Here is a 22407-nt window from a genome sequence, read left to right as displayed (position 1 = left end):
GGCATTATACTAAGTGAAATAAGTCAGATAAAGAGAAACACTGTATGACAGAACTTATATGTGGAATCTGAAAAATATAACAAACTAGTGAATGTAACAAAAGGAAGCCGACTTACAGAGAACAAACTAGTGGTTACCAGCGGGGAGGGTGGAGAGGGACAATACAAGGGTGGGGGTGTAAAAGGTACAAACTATTGGTGTAAGACAGGCTCAAGGATGTATTGTACAACACGGGGAATGTAGCCAATATTTTGTAATAACTGTGAATGGAATGTAATCATTAAAGTTGTATAAAAATAAAAAAATTGAAGAAATCTCTACCTACTCCAAGGTCATGAAGTTATTCTATGTTTCTTCTAGAATCTTTTTAGTTTCAGCCTTTACATTTAGAGGTCTATGGTCCACCATAACAATTTTAAACATAATATGAGGTAGAGATTGAGATTCTTTTCTCCCCTTAAGTTTCTCCAATAGTTCCATCATTATTTGCTAAGGACTTTATTTTCAACATTGAACTACTTTGGTGCCTTGCTGAAAATCAATTAAATATATATCTTTATACATTATATATGTATACATATTAAATCATATATAACATACAAATATATAATCTATTTTGTTCCACTGATATATTTATGAACTCTTTTAGTTCTACTGATATTGTAATTTAATTCTTAAAATCAAGTAGTGTAGTGTAAGTCCTCCAACTGTGTTCTTTTTCAAGATTATTTGTCTATTCTAGGCCCTTGACATTTCCAATTAACTTTCAGAATCAGCTTGTCAACTTCTTAAAAACAAAAAGACCTATTGGGATTTTGTTTGGGTTTGCATTGAATCTACACATTAATTTGAAAGAGAACTGACATTTTAGCAATACTGAATACCATGAATGTGGTATATACCTCTGTCTCTTTAACTCTTTGTCTTGGCAGTGTTTTAAACTTAAATACACAGCTCTTAATGTCTTACATTTAATTAATTTCTAGGTACTTTATATTACTTATTGTTGATAAGAAGAAAGTTTTAGTCTGGACAGAAGATCAAACCAGCCACAACATTCCCTTAAGCCAAAGCCTAATCCAGGGCAGTTCTGCAGTCCACAGATCAAGGAGCAATTTCCACTTTCAAGTCTTATTTTAAGAAATATACTTTATAAGGCCAGAGCTGCCATAGCAACTGATTCCTCTAATGGATCTGAGCAAAGTAAACTGAAAACCTTCTGGAAAGGATTCACCAAGCTAAATGCCACTACGAACATTTGTGATTCCTGGGAGGTCAAAATATCAACATTCACAGGAGTTTGAAAGAAGTTGATCCCAACTCTCACAGATGACTTGGAGGGGTTTAAGACTTCAGTGGAGGAAGCAGCAAGAGAACTAGAATTAGAAGCGGAGCCTGAAGATGTGACTGAACTGCTGCCACCTCATGATAAAACTTGAATAAATGAGGAGTTGCTTCTTATATATGAGGAAAGAGAGTAGTTTCTTGAGATGGTATCTATTCCTGGTGAAGCTTCTGTGAAGACTGTTGAAACAACAACAAATGACTTAAAATATTATATAAACTTAGTTGATAAAGCAGGGGCAGGATTTCAGAGAATTGAATCCAATTCTGAAAGCAGTCATATTGTGGGTAAAATGCTATCAAACAGCATTGTATGTTACAGAGAACTGTTTATTAAAGAAAGAGTCAATGTGGCAAACTTCATCATTGCCTTATTTTAAGAAATTATCACAGCTAGAAGAAGAAATAAGTGATGAGGAGATAGGTAATTTATCTGAGAAAGAGTTTAAAGTAATGATGGCCAAGATGTTCAAAGAACTCAAGAGGAGTATAGATGCACAAAGTGAAGTTTTTAGCAAAGAATTGGAAAATATAAAGAATACTCAGAGTTGAAGAATAAAATCAGTGAAATGAACAATATACTAGAAGGAACCAAGAATAGACTAAATGAGTCAGAAGAACGGATCAGTGAGCTAGAAGACAGATTAATGGAAATCACTAATGCAGAACAGAAAAAAGAATAAAAGGGAATGAGGATAGTTTAAAAGAACTCTGGGACAACATGAAGTGCTCCAATATTCACATTATAGGGGTCCCAGAAAGAGAAGAGAGAGAGAAAGGACCTGAGAAAATTCTTAGAGAGATAATAACTGAAAACTTCCCCAACCTGGGAAAGAAAACAGTCACCCAAGTCCTGGAAGTGCAGAGAATTCCACACAGGATCAACCCAAAGAGGAACACACCAAGGCACACAGTCATCAAATTGACAACAATTAAGGATAAGGAGAAAATATTAAAATTAGCAAGAGAAAAGCAACAAATGACATACAAGGGAACTCCCATAAGGTTATCAGCTGATTTTTCAGCAGAAACTCTACAGGCCAGAAGGGAGTGGCACAATGGATCTGAAGTGATTCAAGGGGGAAACTTACAACCACGAACACTCTATCCAGCAAGGCTCTCGTTCAGATTTGATGGAGAAATCAAAAGCTTCACAGATAAACAAAAGCTAAAAGAATTCAGCACCACCAAACCAGCTTTACAACAAATGTTAAAGGACCTTCTCCAGTCATCAAACCATAAGAAAAGAGAACAAAAAGAAGAAAGAGAAAAGAAAAAGAAGACCTACAAAATATTGGTTTGGCTGTTCGGGGTCTTTTGTGGTTCCTTATACATTTTGGAATTGTTTGTTCTAGTTCTGTGAGGAGTGTCGCGAGTATTTTGATGGGGGTTGCGTTGGATCTGTGGATTGCTTTGGGTAGTGTGGCCATTTTGATAGTGTTGATTCTTCCAATCCAAGAGCACAAGAAATCTTTCCATTTCTTTGTGTCATTTCGGTTTTCAGAGTACGGGTAACCTCCTTGGTTAAGTTTATTTCTAGGTATTTTGTTGTTTTTGATGCAATGGAAATGTCTCTGCCTGTTACAAAATTCTGGTTTTTGAAGTGAAAAAAAAAAAGTGAATGAAGGGTTGCAAATGGCATAATATCTCCTTTTTTATGGGTGAGTTGTACTCCATTATATATATGTATATATATACATACTGCATCTTTATTATCTATTCAACTATTGAGTGCACTTGGGATGCTTCCATATCTTGGCAATTATAAACAATGTTGCTGTTAATAGCAGGTTGTATATATCTTTTTGAGTTAATTCTTATTTTGTGGCTGGCTTTATTCCTTTGATAACTATGCAAGTTTAAAAAGCTAAACCTCTAAACGTTCTTAGAAACAATGAACAGTACATGTATGTAAATTTAAAACTATATGTGCAGTAAAAAAAAAATGATCTATCAAGCCATGAAAGACACAGAAGAAATTTAAAAGACACATTACTAAATGAAAGAAGCCAGTCTGAAAAGGCTACAGACTATACGATTCCAACCAAATGACATTTTGGAAAAGGCAAAGCTACAGAAACAATAAAAAGATTGTGGTTTCCAGAGATTTGGGGAGAGGGAGGAAGGGAGGAATGAATTGATGCAGCACAAGGGATTTTTAGGGCAATGAAATTATTCTGTATGATACTATAGTGGTGGCTACATGTCATTATACATTTGTCAAAGCCCACAGAATGTACAACATCAAGAGTGGACCCTAATGTAAAGGATGGACTTTGGTTGATAATAATGTGTCCATGTTGATTCATCAATTGTACCAAATATGTCACACTGATGAGGGATGTTGAGGGTAGAGGAGTATACATGTGTGGTTGGGGAGGGCTATGTGCGAACTCTGTATTTTCTGCTCAATTCTGTTGTGAACCTGAAACTGTTCTAAAAGACTAAAGTCTATTAAAATGAATTTTTAAAAAAAATGTATCTATTGCACCTACATTTGTACTTCATAAAAACTTCTGGGCAATTTAGATAACTTTCTCCTCTTGTGTTTAAATAGTAGTCCGTATGTTTGAGCATTTCTTCGGTGCTATTTTCCTGAATAAAAGGCCGAAGTTATTTGAAAATAAATATGAACTGTTTCTGACAGAGAAGCAAATGAAAGATTGATAGAATCAAAGCTGAACACACATCTCCACACAACTCAAGCCAGAAGAAATCAGACAGACCTCAATTACCTAGCTACTTCAAGAACAACTCCTTTGCTCTGATTTCAGTATTGTTTTATTTCTAGGCTTCATTTGGCATTTGTACATGTTGTGTTTGAATAAACTGGCAATTTGTTAAATTAAAAAAAAAAAGAAAGAAAAATTATAACAGCCACCCCAACCTTCAGCAACCACCAAGATAGAGGAAAGATCCTCCACTAGCAAAAAGATTATAATTTGCCGAAGGCTTGGATAATGATTAGATTTTTTTTAGCAATAAAGCATTTTAAAATTAAGGCATGGACACTGATTTTTTTAGATATTGCTACATATACTGTAAACATAACTTTTCTATGCACTGGGAAACCAAAAAATTCACGTGATTTGTCTGCTGTGATATTTGCTTTATAGCAGTGATCTTGAACTGAATCTGCAATATCTCCAAGGTATGCCTATAGTATCTACTTCACAAGATTGTTTTGTGGATTAAATGAGTAAACAAATATAAAGTACTTAAAATAGTGCCTGATAAACGGTAAACACTTAAAAGTTAGTCATTATTAGTACAATTATGAACCTATGACAGAACGATTTGTAAATTCATATTACTTTTTTTTAATTCATATTATTTTTTAAAAAGTATTATTAGAAAAATAAGCAAGCAATATTGTAGTTTGATTGAAAATATAAATTACTCAATGCACTTATTATGCATTTTAATGATTTCTACATAAAAAAAAAGACAAGGAAAACAGCAAGTTTAAACCAAAATAATAATTATTTTTCACAAAGACTGTAAGTAAGCTTTAGAAGAAGTTTCTTTAAAAATATTAAGATATAAAATTTATTCAAAAGCAATAAAATAACAACTTCTATGAACTACATATAATAAGTAAATATAGCACAGTACCAAAAATCCCATTTTTCATCACATCAGCATCTTCTTTTAATCATAAATTTTCTCCCTGGAATACAAAATAATAGATTAATATTTGAAGTATTTGAAATAATTGACAGAGGACTAAAAGCCCACTATAGTAATCAAGGGTACAATTTAAAGCAAGAGTGGAAAATATTTAGTCAGCTGAAAAATATGAAGCAGAAAAAGTCAGTAACAAACCACATCGGTCGAAAAAGCAAATAATTCAGGTGGAGGGGTTAGGAGGGAGTGTAAGGGTTAAACTAAATTAATTTTAAAAACAAAAACAGCTGACATAATAAAAATAAGACATTTAGACACTGGTGTCACATTATAGTTCAACTGAGGGCACCAGTAAGATAGGCAAATGAAGGACCACATGAAAGAAGTCAGTGAAAGAGAGGATAGAGGGGAAAAAAAGAGCAGGAAAGGAGGGAGACAAGAGAAATATTTGCACAAAAAAGTAGCACAACACAGAGAAATAGGAAAATAGAGGGAAGAGCCTCAGAAGACTCTAAAATTATAGGTCAAATATTCCTCTTACATCTTGGCCTTCTCTGGGGCCAGGAATCTGAAAATGTTAACCTGTCTCTGGGCACTACCTGTACTCCTGCTTCATCTTGTTTTCCTCCCGCCTGTGTTACCCCACAGCTGATTTTCCCCATTAGCTTTCATCTTATTGCAGGGTATACAGACCATATTCATATTCTGTAAACTACTTTTCCTTTTTGAAAGTAAGCTGGATATAAATAGTACTTCTTACAACTTCCTAAAAAACCGTGAATCTGCAAGGTAGCTCACACTTCTGCTGCTCTCATCTAAAACAGGAGTTCCTGAAGTCTGTGAATGCCTTGAAATTGTGTGCATGTGGCATTTTTTGTGAGTTCTGAAGCTTCTGTCTGAGTCTGAAAGCAAAATACTGCTGTTTTAGAGGCTTTAGTATGAATGGACTTGCCAATGTAGTTAGCTACTAATCTGTTATACCATAAATTCGCTATGCCTCAGCTGATAACCCAGCTTCTTATTTCATTAAGAAAATAAAGACAATAGCAGAATTTCTCCCCTCCTATCATGTGTTTCTTCCACTCCAGATGTTTCTGTACCTTTATATGCTGCCTTCCTTCCTGTACAGTAGATAAACTCCCTTTTTTATCCAAGGCCAATTCTACTTCTCTGCTGGATCCTGCCTCCTTTAGCCTACTTTAAGGATTTTACTACTTTCACTCTCTTGTCTTGAGTTTTCAGTTTCACTGTTTATTGGATCACTTTCATCAACATACAAAATTCTGTTTTATCTCTTACTCTAAAAAACAAAACGAAAAACTCTCCCTTTTCATCGTGTCCCTCTCATTTCTCTGCTGTACTGTGTATCAAAAGAGCTGTCTATTCTTGGTGCTTCCATTTGTTCCTCTCCCTTTATCTCTGATCCCACTCTTAATCAGGCTTTTATCCTATTTCTCTGAAGCCATTCTTTAAAAAGTCATCAACTGATTCCACATTAACAAACATGACATCAGTTATCAATCCTCGTCTTATTTAGCAATATTTGACACAGATGACCTCATCCTCCTTGAAGAAGAAAAATGTTCTTACTTGGCTTATGGGATATTATACTCTCCTAATTTTTCTCCTGTGTCACTGCTTACTTCTCAGTTAGCTTTAACTTAAATTACTTGAATGCTAAAAGTAACTTAGCCTTAGTAAAGTAGGCTTAGTTTTTGGAACTTATTTTTTTTTAACCTCCAGTAATTCCACTGACTTAATCCAGCATTTGGCTCTAATTACCAACTATATGTTGATGATATCCAAATTTTATAATTTCAGTCTCATAAACTCAACCATTCATTTGTCATCTCCACTTGGACATCTAATAGAACTCTCAAATTTAATATATCTAAAATCAAACTCTTGATTCTCTCCATGCCTCAGAATCTGATCATCTGCTATTATTCCCCATCTCAGTAAATGCTCAGTTACTCTGGCCAAAATCTTTGGAGTCTTCCTTGATTTGTTTCTCTCAAAACCTGCATCAAATACTGCTGGCTCTACCTGCAAAATATATCCAGAAATTGAGCTATTTTCAACACTTCCACATCTACCCCCCTTGCCTACTCAAAACCATCTCTTGCCTGGTTTGTTACAAGTAACCTCCGAGATAATCTCTGTTCTTATCCCTTTATCATCCATTCTTCATAAAGCAGTCAGACTGACCCTTTAAAAATATAAATCAGATCATGTCCCTTTCCTAAGCAGAAACTTTCAATGGCTTCCCATCACACTTCAAATAAAATCCCAAGTTCTGAAAGGATCTACAGGATCACTAGGGTACCCCTACCCCACTACCCCACCCTCAGCATTATCTCTTATCTCCCACTTCTCACCCTTTCATTTACAATAAACCAGCCACACACCCCCTAGCTGTTTTTTGACCGTGCCAGGCATGCTACCACCTCAGGACTTTAGCACCTGTTGCTCCCTCTCCTCTAATGTTCTTCCTTCAGAGATGAGATAGTTTAATTCCTTACTTCCTACAAGACTCTGATTAAATGTCACCTTCTGGTGAGACTTTCCCTGATCACCCTATATAAAGCAGTACCCCAGTCACACTGTATCCTCTTACCAGCTTTTCTTCATAACACATTTCCACCTGGCATTACAGCATATATCTACTTGTTCATTGATGATCTCCCCACTAAAATGTAAGCTCTGTTTGGACCGGGTTTTGATTGTTTTTGTTTTGTTTTATTTCTATAATCCTGGTGCCTAGTATATAGTAGATGCTCAATAAATACTAAATGAATCAAGTGTCTGAATAAACGATAAACAGGAAACACAACTGTGGTTTTAAAGGCTAGATGAAAACTAATTTTATCAGGGTTTATAGAAAATTGTCTTGTTTATCACCTTACTTGTTTGCTATACACTTGAAATTTCATAATGTCCAAATTTTGTTTTGCCAGTAAGAACATCATTATATTTCTATAGTTTTCTGCTTATAAATAATAAATTAAGCTTTTTAACATTCAGAAAAATGTGGAGAAATGAACAGAAGCTCCAACAGTCTTTGTCTTGGATCCATTCTAAAAACACTTTTTAAACTTTTTAAGCCACCAAACCTATTTTGTTATGTTTGAAAATGAGGCAAATGGGCATTTGAAAAAAAGCTGACATAAGCTGGAAGAGATTATTTCTGTATGCAAATTATAGATTAACTGCTTATAAACAACACCAACTGTCTGTAAGGTACGTGTAGTAGGGATAAAGTTGCCTCTTCAGTATGATATGCTCAAGGAATAATGGGAGTAGAAAAATTATGTGAATGAGATATTCTGAGCCATTATGGAAGTCTATGACCAAAACAAAGGCTACCTTAATAATTTTTACTAGAATGGTTTCCAGGAAGTCAAGGAATACAACAAATTTTGGAACTCCATAAAACATTCTCCACTGTTCTGGAGTTCAAAATACTTTCCTAATATGAGGTAGAATTAGTCTTCAAATATAGAGATTATATTTAATCAGATACATAGGTAACTTTAACAAAAGTTAATATTAAAAATCTAAAGTTTCAACTCAACTTGTCTGGGGTAAAAGCATTAAAAACTTACAATGAATTTTTTCATCCTTTCAGCATTTGTGCACATCACCTAATGGCATAAATGCTTCATTTAAATATATGGGTCTTTTTTTCTACAAGCAATTAAATGATATTCTCTGGAGACAAATTACTATAACTTCTAACGTATGATTTACATACCTGAGTTGGACCAGCACCTGCTTGCATAGAAGACTTTTTTAATAGTCTCACTTCTTTGTTTATGTATCTCAGCATTCCACTAAGTGTACTGAAGTCATTATTCTCAGAACTATCATCTTCTAGGTCATATGCGAGAGGTTTAAATGAGTCTGACTGGGTATAAGTCAGATTCTTCTGGCTTTCTTCTAATGTTGAAGGTTGTTCCAATTGCATTTTTTTTAAGTCCTGCAACAATTCTTCAGAAAGGTCTTCATCACCATGAGTTCTGAAACTAAGGTCACTCGCGCTAATAGAGCGACGTAGTTTTCTACACTTGAAAAAAGTTGTGTGAGAATGTTTAGCAAATTTTGGATCTTCAGTATCAGGCATAACTTCCATGGGAGATGTAAATGGGGCTGGTAGAAATTTGATGTCTTCTGTCCTTTCATGACCAGAAATTTTGGCTTGTAATCTGGTTAATTCTGATTCCTGTAGAAAAATTGGTACATAGTGGGTGCTGAATACATTTTTGTTAAATGAAATGAATTACTTAGAAAATCACAGACTCTTAGAAGTCATTTAAGTTAAACTTCATCCCAATATAGGAATTCTTTTTATAACAACTCATGGGAGTTTTCCAAGCTCTGTTAAAACCCTTCATTTTGGGGCAATTATCTATGTTCACTACAAGTATGTTTAAACTATACTAAGGAATTCCATGAAAAGTAGATTTTTCCTTATAGTTTTTTTCTTTCTTAGTGTTAATGACAATATCAATTTCTATTCGTCTGAAATCTTAAATCCAGAAAATTTTCTGCAAAAGTATAATGGTTCACTATCATTTGTTAATCTAACATATATACACACAAAAAACAACTCCCTTCAGAATTTCTAATAGGAAATAAATGTATATTAGTTACTGTTTTATATGTCTTCATCACAAGAAAGCTTTACTAGAAATGTTTCAAAGGAAAACCTTAAGTGATTAATAATATTTAATAAATCAACCCTTATTTAATAAACTTTTCATTTCTATTTTTCCATGTCCTTCATTTGGGTCCTCTAACCGAATTCTGGGATCCTAAGAATGAGACTGCATACAGAGAAATAATTATAAAGTCAAAAAAAAAAGAAAGAGGAAGAGAGAGGATATTTTAATTTCAAATTTAAAAATTTACGTAGTGGTCTCTGTTCAAATACATTCTCTTCTCCTTTTCTTACAAGTATCGATAAGATACATACTTCTAAATCAGTCACTTTTAATCTGATAGTTTCTATTCTTTCTGAAAGTATTGTGTTTATAACTAAAACTGTCATAACCACAGTGTGCATTATAAAATGAAAGTTTAACATAATGTTTCAGTTCTTTGATATCTTTATACTACTTTAGCTAGATAAACTTGATTTCTAAGTGGTGGAAGCACTAAGTTTTTGCAGTAAATCTTACATTCACACTCTTATAATCACAATTAAGTAGCTATAAGATTGACACATATAGGGTCATGTGCAGTTAAAGTGTTTTTAAACTCCTGTGTGTTATCTAGCCAAATTTGAGAACTGTGGTATCTCAAATAAGTAGGATTCCATTTAACTTAGTTTAACACCTAACTTCTACAAAGAAATGTAGTATACTGAATACATTAAACATAATTCAACTTCTTAAGATTCAAAGAAGGTCAATGCTGTGATCATTATCGTAGTACACCATAATATAGTGATGTCTTCAGGGCTCTCAGAAAATAGATTTAGCTTTGCCCTTACTCCAGTCACCCTCAAATTCTACAGTACTTGTTAGGGTACCAAAGGAAGTGAGTGGGAGAGATCAGTTGCCTCAAACAGTGTTCCTTCTTGTCTTCTCCCTCACTTCTGTTTTTGTTCTCTGTCATTTACTGCTACTGTCAATGGAACTGCTTTCCATTATTTATAGTTACTTCTTATTGTTATATGTGTGCCAGCTTCTGCTCTTTTCTCAGCTTTTCTTCTTTCTTTCTCTCTTATTCTCCTCAACTTCTCCCCAATCTAGACTTTAAAGCCAGCTGATGTTGACTTAGAGAGTTACTGTCAGAAAACAAAGAAATTCTACCTTCTGACTGGTTTATTGGCTAGTCGTGGTACATGTTCTAAGATCTCTGTATTTATGTATCTGTGGTTCATTTAAGAACTGCTGCTATTTTGGCAATTTCCTAGGCAGTCGAACTTAAAAACTTCTGAATAATTGATAAGTATAATCCAGTTGTATTTATCACATTGGTAATATCTAACAAGTGAGCAGAGATAATTACTGTGACAAGAGATATAAAATGCAGAATCTTTAAAATTCTTAGAGTCAATTTTCTGCAATGAAATTTTATAATTTTGTATAAATGTTGTAAATTCCCAGAACACTAGATATATGTTAATAAAAACATAGTGCTCAACTGAAACATAATTTTAGATTATGTCTATTTAGCTTTCCTCTAGTACTGTGAACATCAAGTATTTTATAAAAGGAATTTAACTGCTCAACTTACTAATTACAAATATTTCTAGGGTATAAATTGAGTTTATTGAAAAATAACTTTCATTGAAAGTAACTTTTTCAATAACTTTCATTTTGCTATAAAATCATTTATTGCTTCATAACTGTCAGGTTCTTTAAGGCCTTAGCTGACAATGTTAATCATATATACTGGCAGTCTGAATATTAAAATTTTTATGTCTATGCATTAATACTGATATTAATTCCAAATTGCAGAGTAAAATACCACTATAAAAGGGGTGAGTAAGTAGCAAGAGGCTATATGAATAATGACTTACACACTCAAATCTAGTAAAAACATTTTTTTTGAATATAATCTTACATTTTCTACTTTGTAATTTTTAGAGGAACTTGCCTGGTTTTGAAAAATGCTCCTACCTTTTAAAAGTCATCAAGTATAAAATCATTTAAAATAAATATTATGATTAAGTTTGCATTTGTACAAGATCCAGTCCAAGAGGGCAATGCAGGCTCCTCCCGTATCTCTGAGTCCCATGCACAAAACACCAAATCTACAGCTACACAGTGAGCAGTTCTTTCCAAGAAACTGACTGAGAAACATCTACACATTGTGTGAATGAGAAAATGTCCACATTAAAACCAGTAGGAAAGCTGAGACTCACTTTTGCCATAAATCCCACGCCTAGCACAGGGCTACACAATGGGAGGAAACATCTGACTCCCAGTTTCTTCCTGAAGAGCAGAGGGCTTGGACCCCACATCTAGTGCACCAACTTTTAAAACTCTCACCTGAGTGATGGTCCCCCAAAATACTTCAACTGGGGAAGTCAGCAGACACTTTCTCCATCTTTTCCCTTGTGCCCCTCCAAATTACAAGTGTCTCCTTGGAAGAGATTTGTACATGTCTGGTGCCCAAGTCTTTGAAGCTGCAGCCTGAGTGACAGATCCCTGGATTGCATGGCTCTGACAGCCAATAGGATGTGCATTTACGAGTCCATCAGGACTAGCAAACAAGGAAGCAGTTCTTAATGGGCACAGGAGCACAGCTTGCAGCTATACACCGAAGCCCAGTGCAGAGGGAAAAGGCAAAAAAACCTGTCTCCCAGTGTCTCCCTGGAGGGCCCTAACTAAAAACTTTCTCAGTTGTTGTCTGAGGGTCCAGCTTCCAATAAGCCTGCAACTAAGACTGACTGGGATCCTCCCCTTTGGGATACTGACAGGTCTTGGCATACCTTCAACTACTGGGATCCACTAAGATCAAAGATGGCTGCTTGAACAATCACAAAGGTTTGAAAGACAACAAGAGCTCAGGCCAGGCTGATTAAGGCACATCTCCTGCATGAGATCACTCCACCAAGACTGGAAGAGGTGGCTGTTCTGTCTACTGTGCAGAAACCAACACAGAAAGTCAAGAAAAATGAAGAAAGGAACAGACTTTAATGAGATAGAGACAAGAGACTTAACTGAAAAAGAGTTCAAAATAGCCATCATAAAGATATTTACCAAGATTAAGAAAATAATGCATAAACACAGTGAGAATTTCAACAAGGAGAAAGAAAATATAAGAAAATACCAAGCAGAAATCAAAGTGAAGAATACAGTAACTGAACTGAAAAATCCAATAGAAGGCTTCAGCAGCAGACTAGATCAAGGGAAAGGAAGGATCAGCAAACTCAAAGAGAAGGCAGTAGAATGCATCCAATCAGAGGAGCAAAAAGAAAAAAGAATGAAGAGTAAGAAAGATAAGGGATTAAAGGGACATCACCCAGTGCACCAGTGCACATGTTACACAGGTCCTAGGAGGAGAAAAGAGAAAAGCACACAAAGCTTATTCAGAGAAATAATGACTTCCCTAATTTGAGGAAAGAAACAGACAACCAGATCCAAGAAGCCCAAAGAGCTGAAATATGATGAATCCAAAGAGACCAACATTAAGACATACTATAATTAAATCCTCAAAAGTTGAAGACAAGGAAACAATCTTAAAAGCAGTAAGAGAAAACAGCTTGTTACGTACAAAGGAACCCCATAAGACTAGCAGCAGAAACTACAGGCCAGAAGATAGTGGCATGATAAATTCAAAGTGCTGAAAGAAAAAAAACTGCCGACCAAGAATATTCTTCCTGGCAGCTGTCCTTCAGAATTGAAACAGAGGTAAGGAGTTTTCCAGACAAGCAAAAGCTGAAGTTCATCTCCACTAGACTGACTTCACAAGAAATGTTAAAGGGACTTCTTCAAGCTAAAACAAAAGGATGCTAACTAGTAACAGGAAAAAACGGAAATTTAAACCTCACTGATAAAGGTAAATATATATTATAGTTAAATGCATAATACTCTAATGTTGTAATGGTGTTGGGTAAATCACTTATTACTATATATAAAGGTTAAAAGACAAAAGTATTAAAAATGACTATAAATAACTTGTTAATGGGTACACTGGTAAAAAGAAGTAAATCGTGACATCAAAAACAAAACTGAGGGTGTTCAACATCACTAATCATCTGGGAAATCAAAATCAAAATCAAATGGAATACCACTTCATACCTGTTAGAATGGCTATCACCAAAAACACAAGTGTTGGAAAGCGTATGGTGAAAAGGAAGCCCTTGTATACTGTTGATGAGAATGTATATTGGTGCAGCCACTATGAAAAACAGTATGGAGGTTCTTCCAAAAATTAAAAACAGATCTACCATATGATCCAGCAACATCATCACTTCTGGGTATATATTCAAAGGGAATGAAAACAGGGTATTAAAGAGATACCTGCACTCCTGTGTTCATCGCAGCATTATTCATAATAGTCTAGGTAAGGAAAAGGCAAAAGTGCCCATCAGTGGATGAGTGGATAAAGAAAATGTGGCAAATATACATACAATGATGAATATACAGTGTGCCATTTGGGACAATGTGGATGGACCTTGAGGGCACTATGCTCAATGAAACAAAAGAGAAAGACAAATACTGCCCAGTAACACTTACATGTGAAATCTTAAAAAAAAAAGGAAAAGAAAAAGAAAAAAGAGTCAAACTCTCAGAAACAGTGAGCAAAAAAATGGTTGCCAGAGACATGGACGTGGGGGAAATAGGAGAGGTTGCAAAAAGGCTACAACCTTTTAGGTATAAAATAAAGTCTGTGTGTCCAATGCATAACATGATGACTATAGTCGGTAACACTGTGTTATATAATTGAAATTTTTTGAAAGAGTATAATGTAAATGTTCTCACCAAAAAATAAATAAATAAATAAATAAATAAATAAATAAGTAAGTAAGTAAGTAAGTAAATAAATTATATTTGAACAATTATAAATTTTTCTCCTGTGTTAATCATATCATCATATTATATTATATTAATAATTCTCAAATTCAGTGTCTTCTAAATAAAGTGCTTTTTATTCAAACAGGTCAATTTTGGGTTATACAGCCCTCCACAAACTACAAGGATGGGAAAATTAGTCATAAATTTACTTTATCATATTTTGCTTTATGTACTTTTATATGTTTACTTACTTTTATAAGTAATGCTTCATTTGTAGCTTCAATTACTTCATTCCTGTCTTGGACTTGTTGATGCAAATTGCTTACAGTGTCCTGAGCTTCTTCTAATTCTAGTTTTGCCTTCTCTAACTGTTCATTTAGTTGCTGAACAGAAGTCTTTTGAGAGTCAGCAGAAATCTTCCACTTTGCATGGTTCTCCTGATGTGAAATCATCTATGTAGCCCCAAAATTGAAAAGGAAAAGAAGAAAGAAAATAGAGTGAAGTTGGTTTCAACAACATTCTAATACTTTCTGTGGAGCCAGCTGGCACTCCCTGGAGTCATAAAACCCTCACTCCTGGGCTCTCGGTGTCCCTGGAGCCAGTGACACCTTGACCCCTACTCCCCACTGCAGGACCACTCTGCATATCTGCATTCCTGCAGGATAAAAAAAAAATCCCTTGATGTGTGTTTACCCTAACAAAACTTACCACCCCAAGAGAGCCCATGTGACAATACCCTACGCGACAGGCTATCCTGCACTCATCAAAGTCATAAATCCTATTGTTCAGAGAAGTCCCTGACAGATCTTACAACCAATCAGGTACCTGTGCACGAATTGATCATGCAGCCCCCTACTCCTTGTGTTCACAGCCCCCTCCCTCCAATTAAAGAGCCTGCACATTCTCCCCGGTGCTCCCGTAGGCACCTCCTGCCTATGTGGCCTGCGGTTGCCTATAGCAGCGTATCTATTAAACTTTTCTCAGTCTCTGGTAATTCTTTTAACAACCCACATCACTGGCACATCACTGGCTCACCACATAGTGCCCACAACACTTTCTATATCCATCTAAACCTAAGTACATTCTGTTTGTAGTTACAAACATCTGATTTCTCAACAAACAACATACTAGAGAAAAAAAGGGGGAGAAGGAACCCACAATCCTAAATTTACTTAAGAACCGTTAACTAAATACAATGGACTGTTTTCGGATCCCAATTTGAACAAATCAATTATAAAGACATTTTTGTGATAACTGAGAAAATCTGAACAATGACTGGATGTTTCATGACATTAAGGGATTACAGTCAATTTTTAGGTGTAATAAAGGCATTGTGGTTATGTTTTTTAAAAATAGCCCTTATCTTTTAGAGATATTTACTAAAATGTTTACTGATAAAATAATGATATTTGGGATTTGCTTTGAAAAAAAATATGTGATATGTGAGGGAGGGAAGAAAGGGAAGTGAGTAAGGTTAAAGATACGGTGACCAGACTTTCCAGTTTGCCTATGACTATCTAGGTTTTATGCCTGGTGTCCTGGTATAGTTACGAATAGCACCCTTTTTCATTCTCAAAAGTATATCCTTTTAGATAAGAGAAATAGTCAATGTACATTAGACTAAATCAAACTGGCCATGAACTGATAATGACTGAAGCTGAATAATACACAGGAGGATTTCTACTATACTCTCTACTTTTGAATGTTTAAAATTTTCCAAGATAAAGTTTAAAAAAATCTTATTCTCACTGAAAAATTAGGAGTTTTCAATTATTATTAAGTGACTTTCTTGATGATTCTGAAACCTATATTTTAAAAAATACTGTTAAAAATTATTGACCTCCTTTTCTATTACTTTAATGACATATTATCTCATTTTTATATTCAAACAACACATACTTCAAAAAATCTTTGCTAAGTACCCCCCAAAAATACTACCTAAAAAAACCCCTGTATTTATTATAATTACTCCTACTTGAAGGCCCTTATCTTTGGAAAACAGCAAGCATTTTATCACCCACTTTTTCCATTCCTTACAGGCTTCCACAGGTTTTGGCAAGTTCACATTATCCTCAGGACTATGTTTTGAGTGTGTCAGCAGATTCACCTTTAATCCACCTCACCAGGGTTTTGTATCCTTCTATGATGTTGCAACCAACAGCACGCTGTAACTTGCGCAGATAGGGCAAAGGTTTAGGGGGCACTGGTCAGCTTCATCCAAGTGTTTGGAACCTTCTATTAGGTGTTCAAACCACTGGCAATGTCAAAGTCCAAATACGTGTCCAGTCTCATGGGTTAAAGTCTTATAGGACAGGAGCAGCAAACCACTAATCACTTCAGGAATGTAACAGTTCTAAAAAATTGAATAGTCATTTGAAGATGTTTTCTGCAGCTTCTTTACTTTGCTTTCATAATGCAAGCTATAAAAAAAACTGCCCTACCTGGCAAAGCTGAATATCCCTGCACTATCTGTCAGAGGCCTGTCCAAAGGCAAATTCCAGGAGTCTTGTGTGAAGATCAACCTTTGTTATTCCCACAGTACAGACGCCATCTTTAGGTTTCTTATTTTTTAAGAACTTCAGGGTGTGCCCTGCATGAATTTGTAGCGTTTGTGTGTCATCACTGACTTTAAAGGAACAACAGCTCCTCGCAGAGACAGGAGCTGGGTCTAGGAGTTTCACTGTCAGGCCAGAGAAAATTGCTCCACAGTAGCCCTTGAGCCATTTCATATATTCTTCACTGACAGCTCTGGTGTTTCCTAGAGACCCAATGTACCGTATATAAACACTGCATTTCTCTGGAGAGGGTATCTTTCTGTAAGGATCACTGAAAAACTGTTCAAAGTCTTGAGGAGCTTCAGGATGGAAGGTGATCCAATCTGATTGCAAATGCAAGGTCCAAAAGGATCACTATGTGGCTGAAAGGCTTCATTTATCAAACGCTGCTTCACCAGCATCTAACTTATACTGTGATGTAAGTGTTGGGTTCTTTGAGTTTTTAGTATCTGTTCAGAGTGCCATACAGTTTGCATAACAAAAGTTCTCTTCCATTCACATCATGTTCCTGTGTAGAGCTTTCATCCTTCTGTCTGAATGGGTTAAACAGCTGTTCCTCCACGAGGCTTACAAGGACCAGTATGTCTGGGCCTGGCCAAGAAAGCATTGTGCTAGGTGCCTTCATCCCCAACAGGCCTCAAAGCTGCCAGTGGCAGCCTCTGTGTGAGTGTCCATATTAGGTATTTTTATATGACACACATAAAAATTAGTATCAGATATTAAACAGCAATACTAGAACCAACTTTTATAATTCATTTTATGTACTATCTGCTTATAAATAATTTCAGGGGGCTTATAAAACTAAAAGTAAAAAATGAGATAATTAAAAATGAAAGTAGAACACAGACCATATAATAAGAGCATACTGAGTCGTTGCTGCAAACACCTGAGATGGACCAATTCTCACTGATGGTCACTAACTTGAGCAGCTAATATCAATTAAATAATTACATTGAACTCATGAGCATTTACATTTGTCTCTGAAGACCAAAAGATGTAATCTCTTGGCCTGAGAACTGGACTTAGCTTGCAAATGTGTTTTGTTTGGGAAACACACATGTTTTCAAACAGATCTGACTCCAAATGCATTTAAGCAAGACATGGTGACTGCAGATTCAACCTATCCTCACCAAGATGTTACCAAACTCTCTCGAAAGGAGTTTAATATAAATGTATTTGCAACCCTTGCCATGTAGAAAAATGCTTTATTAGAGCTTCATAAGTAATTTATTTAGATCTTAAACATAAATTCTGGATATCTTCAAATATAGTTTTAAAAAGACAAGAAATGCTATTCTAATTGATAACACTGTCCATTTCTATAAAGGCTCAGAACATACTGATATATAAAAAGCAAAGTATCATATTGCCTCTCTAACTTACTACCAGAACAAATGCTGGAGGTCACAATGCATTGATAGATTCACATCACATGAAACTGCTTATATGCTAATTCGTTTCAGCAAGTGCTATTTTATAACCAGCGATGATGATGATGATGATGTGCCAGGCTCTGGTGTAAGAACTGTAACTACATTCACCCATTTAATCCTCAACACAGTTCTATGAGATAGGTATCATTATTACATCCATTTTAGTCAGAGATGTTAAGTTAGTTGCCAAGCGATGAGCTGAGATTTAGAAGCACAATGCCTGGCTCAAGAATTCAAGCTCTTAACCCTACAGAATATTAGCTCCCTGGATATGAAGTGAAAGTTGTATGTGGAGGCTACCAGAAGTGGAGGACCACAGTGTGTTACTCGCCAATGCACATTTGAGAGCTAGACTTACACTTTGTCCAGAAGGGCAACACACTTTAGCAGAGAGTAATGGAGCAAATTAAATTTTTCTTTACCTCTAGATGATAAGCTTCTTTGAGAGATTCTATTTCTGCTGACAATTTCTTGATTTCTGCTTGCATTCTTGCTTCTAAATGAGCTTCACGGACTTGAGAAGCTCCCAATTCTTCAGCTAAATGGTTTCCATGAGCTTCCTTAAAAATGAAATATTAAGTAAAGGCTGTGTTTCTTGTTCATTTGGTTATTATTGCTAAGCCAATCCAGCACATTTATGGAAGTATTTGCACCTCTTATAAAAATATATAAATGTTCATATCCAAAATTACCTTATTAAATCGTATACTTTTTAAAGCGTATTAATCTAGATTTTAATCTAGACATTTAAGAGACTACTAATGGGAAAATATTAGTATATTGTTTCTTATTATAATAGAAGTTCACTAACCAATGCTTTTGGAAAATAAACTAATAACCACAGCCTGCTGAACTTTGGCAGATAATACTCTACCCTTGGCTATGCCCATGCATGTTTTCTCACCAGATGTGCTATTTGTTTATCTAGACTCAGTTGTATATTTATTCAAACCTATTTATGCTAGTTGTGCTTGTGACTATAATTATGCAATTTTATTATGCAATATGAACATTGATGAAATATGTGTGCAAAGGAATGTTTTTTATGAAAACTAAGTATGTGCTTTGAGACAGTTCAGTGAGTAAGTCACAAATACTTGCCACCCAGTTAGAAACAGTCAAGATAGTCGTGAAATACTGTGGGAAATTCCAATTAAAAATATAAGAGATGCTATCCTTCAGCTGATTTACAAATGTCTTTTAATTCTTTTTTGATTTTAAGAAACCAAAATTGGAAAAAAAAAAGATGATGGAATATGAGTATGGTTCATGCAAGAAAGACTAGGTATAACTGGAATAAAGTGACCTACTCACACAAAGAACCAAGATTTGGTCCCACGTTAAAAGATTAATACATGAATATATACCTCGAGCTTCAGGTTAAAATACAATATTTAAACTGTCATTTAAAATAATTCCCCACCTTCACTTACTGTTGTATTGAGTTTAGTTTGCCAGATAAAATCAATTATACTACATTCAGATACTACTGACAAGGGCAGGATGAAATTAAAGTTAACAGCTCCCCTTTCCCAGTAGACTCCCATGTGCTTGACGTATTCTAATAAAAGTTCCTCATGTATTCCTCATTATTCTAACCATCCAGAAATGTGACTAAAGCCATCATTAGGTTAACCAAAATTAAATGTAAAAACATTTTAACTCAATTCCTATACTGAATTAGTGACTATAACAGAAAGCAGAAAAATCGTAAGAACTTTTCCAGAACACCAATACAGTTTTCTCAAAGTCTAAGGAATTAACCCCAGTATACCAAGCTAATATTTTTAAGTCAGGTTGTTTATTTTCTACCAAATATTGGGGAAACACAATTTATATTAGTGTTCTTGCTTTTTAAAAGCATTTTTCCTCCCGGAAAGTTCTGGACTACAGATTTCTAACAGTTACAAATTTAGATAGTTTTCACTTATGAATGGCTACAAATATGAAAAGTTTTACTCAAAAGATTTATTAGATTTATTTTTTCTTCAAGTGACAGCTTAAATTCACTAGAAAGTCTGAAAGCACCTTATAACTCAATTTATTGAAAACTAATTAGTCTGACCAAAACTCAGTTCTGAGAGACTTGCCAGTTGTACTACAATGCTATGCTAAATATAACAGTTTTTCTCTTTTAAAATTTTTGGTAAAATATACACAACATGAAATTTACCACCTTAACCATCTTTCAGTGTACAATATGGTGGCATTAAGTACATTCACATTGTTGTGGAACACAATTAACTTTTGCAAGAACTATATTCTACAGCTGAAACAAGTTAATGTTAAAAACTTTATGATTTTCAGTAAGGTAAAAATAGAAGAGGGGTTACTTTTTCTTTAGAGAGTTGCTTTATTTCCTCCAGTTCACTTGAGAGCCTTTCTATTTCTCTCTGTGCTTGGACTTGCTGACGACGAGCCTCTACCAATTCTGTATGAGAATTGTGCAACTGCTCCCGAGTGAGCCTCAATTCCTGCTCTGTATCTACAGCCTCCTTGTACTGAGTTGCAATGTACTGTTCCTGCTCTTTCATAACCTGAAATGCACAAAACACTTCTGGGTTTCAAAATAAAATGATACAGATAACCTGTTTCTCATTCTGATTTGTCTTTTAATAAGTGATTTTCCCCCCTCCTAACTAAACCTCTATGTAATTTAACAAGCAATGAATATCATCCACTGTGAAACTCATATTCAGAAAAAATTTTTTTTAATAATAAGAAAATGACAAAAAGTACTTTAATAAATCTGGGACCCACAGGTATATTTTATGTGAACTTAATATGCAAGCTGTATAATCCTTTATCATTATGATGTAACATGACAGAATAAATAATAATATAAAGAGAAGAAAGAAGTTAATATCTGATTATCCATGTCAAAGATGGAGAACATAATGGCATTAATAATCAAAACCCACCATCAATCCACATGGCTGGGTTAAGGATGACCTTATTCTCTGCGAAAGTGAAATTTGTCACTGGGACTGCTACTCCCTCTGAAGTACTTTTACATTCCTGTTAAATCCCTAGTAAATCATTATTTCTTAGAGGATTAGAAAAATCAGTAAAAAGTAAATTAGATCTAATTAGCCTGGGAGGTAGGTTAGATGGTAGGTAATGACACTCGACTGTAGGGCTGTTAAGGAGAGAAACCAGCACAAATCACTAGGATCATGACGTCGAGGAGGGGCTCCGGGTCCAGCTGTGCCATGTATCAGTGTAAATCTCACGTAAGTATTTTTAGCCAGTTCTTGTTATGGAACACAAAATGATGGAGCCAGTAATCATTTTTTTCTCACTGGGGTCCAAACATGCTCTCAGAGACCCTGCTTAATTTATGTATATAACTCAAAAAATATTTATTCATGCATACTATGTGATATGTATTGTTCTAGGTGTTGAGGATACAGGAGTGAACAAAGGAGACAAAGCGGCTACCCTTCTAGAGTTTATATTGTATTGGAGGAGACAGAGTATCAGTTAATCAAATACAATAAAGAGCTATATATTAAATTTTAAAGTTGAATATGGTACTTAAAAACAAGAAAAAGTTATATCCATGAGAGCTCTTAGAAGCAAATTCACTTCTTAAAAAGGCAAGTAGATGGAATGGGTTCAGTAGTCAACACATATGCAAACTGATGATATGAAGTCATGAAATTTCATGTGGCAACTCAATGTAGTTGTCCTCAATAATATATAATCATCTGTTCATTCATTCTCTGGATAGAGTTCCTCAAGGACAAAGGAGATAATATCTGATCTTCAGTTCTATTACATAGTAGATTCTCAATTTAAAAAAATATATACATATATATTTGTTGACCAAGTGAGCACACATCGTGGATTTACTGTGAGAGATATCATGCCAATTCCTGTAGGGAATATAAAGATAAATAAAACGATGCCCTCGTCTATAATTAGAACATCAGAATAATGTAATTAAGAAGACCAAAGAAACTAATAGGTATC

General features: G+C 34.9%; 1 protein-coding gene and 1 pseudogene across 29 annotated transcripts in view; both read right to left on the bottom strand.

The window, feature by feature from the left end:
* Positions 1-22407, bottom strand: part of CCDC18 (coiled-coil domain containing 18) — a 133796-nt gene that overhangs the window by 42470 nt on the left and 68919 nt on the right. For 26 of the 29 annotated variants that reach the window (XR_012509093.1, XR_012509097.1, XR_012509094.1 and 23 more), the window contains 6 exons: positions 20766-20969; positions 18855-18992; positions 14696-14896; positions 13950-13988; positions 8726-9193; positions 4960-5014 (listed from right to left, as the gene is read on the bottom strand). Coding sequence is in view for 13 of the 29 variants with exons in the window: in XM_074369965.1 (XP_074226066.1) it covers positions 5000-5014; positions 8726-9193; positions 13950-13988; positions 14696-14896; positions 18855-18992; positions 20766-20969 (1065 nt within the window). In the remaining 16 variants the exon portion in view is untranslated. Of the gene's footprint in view, positions 1-4959; positions 5015-8725; positions 9194-13949; positions 13989-14695; positions 14897-18854; positions 18993-20765; positions 20970-21013; positions 22311-22407 lie in introns of those variants that run through there. The other 3 variants (XM_074369966.1, XM_045513201.2, XM_045513206.2) reach the window with 3 other exon arrangements.
* LOC123615496 (archaemetzincin-2 pseudogene) lies at positions 14904-18843 on the bottom strand (annotated as a pseudogene).

This window comes from Camelus bactrianus, chromosome 9, assembly GCF_048773025.1.
Source record: "Camelus bactrianus isolate YW-2024 breed Bactrian camel chromosome 9, ASM4877302v1, whole genome shotgun sequence".
NCBI classification, from domain to species: Eukaryota; Metazoa; Chordata; class Mammalia; order Artiodactyla; family Camelidae; genus Camelus; species Camelus bactrianus.
The sequence above is the reverse complement of the archived record's forward strand: the minus strand, read 5'-3'. Positions and strand labels throughout refer to the sequence as shown.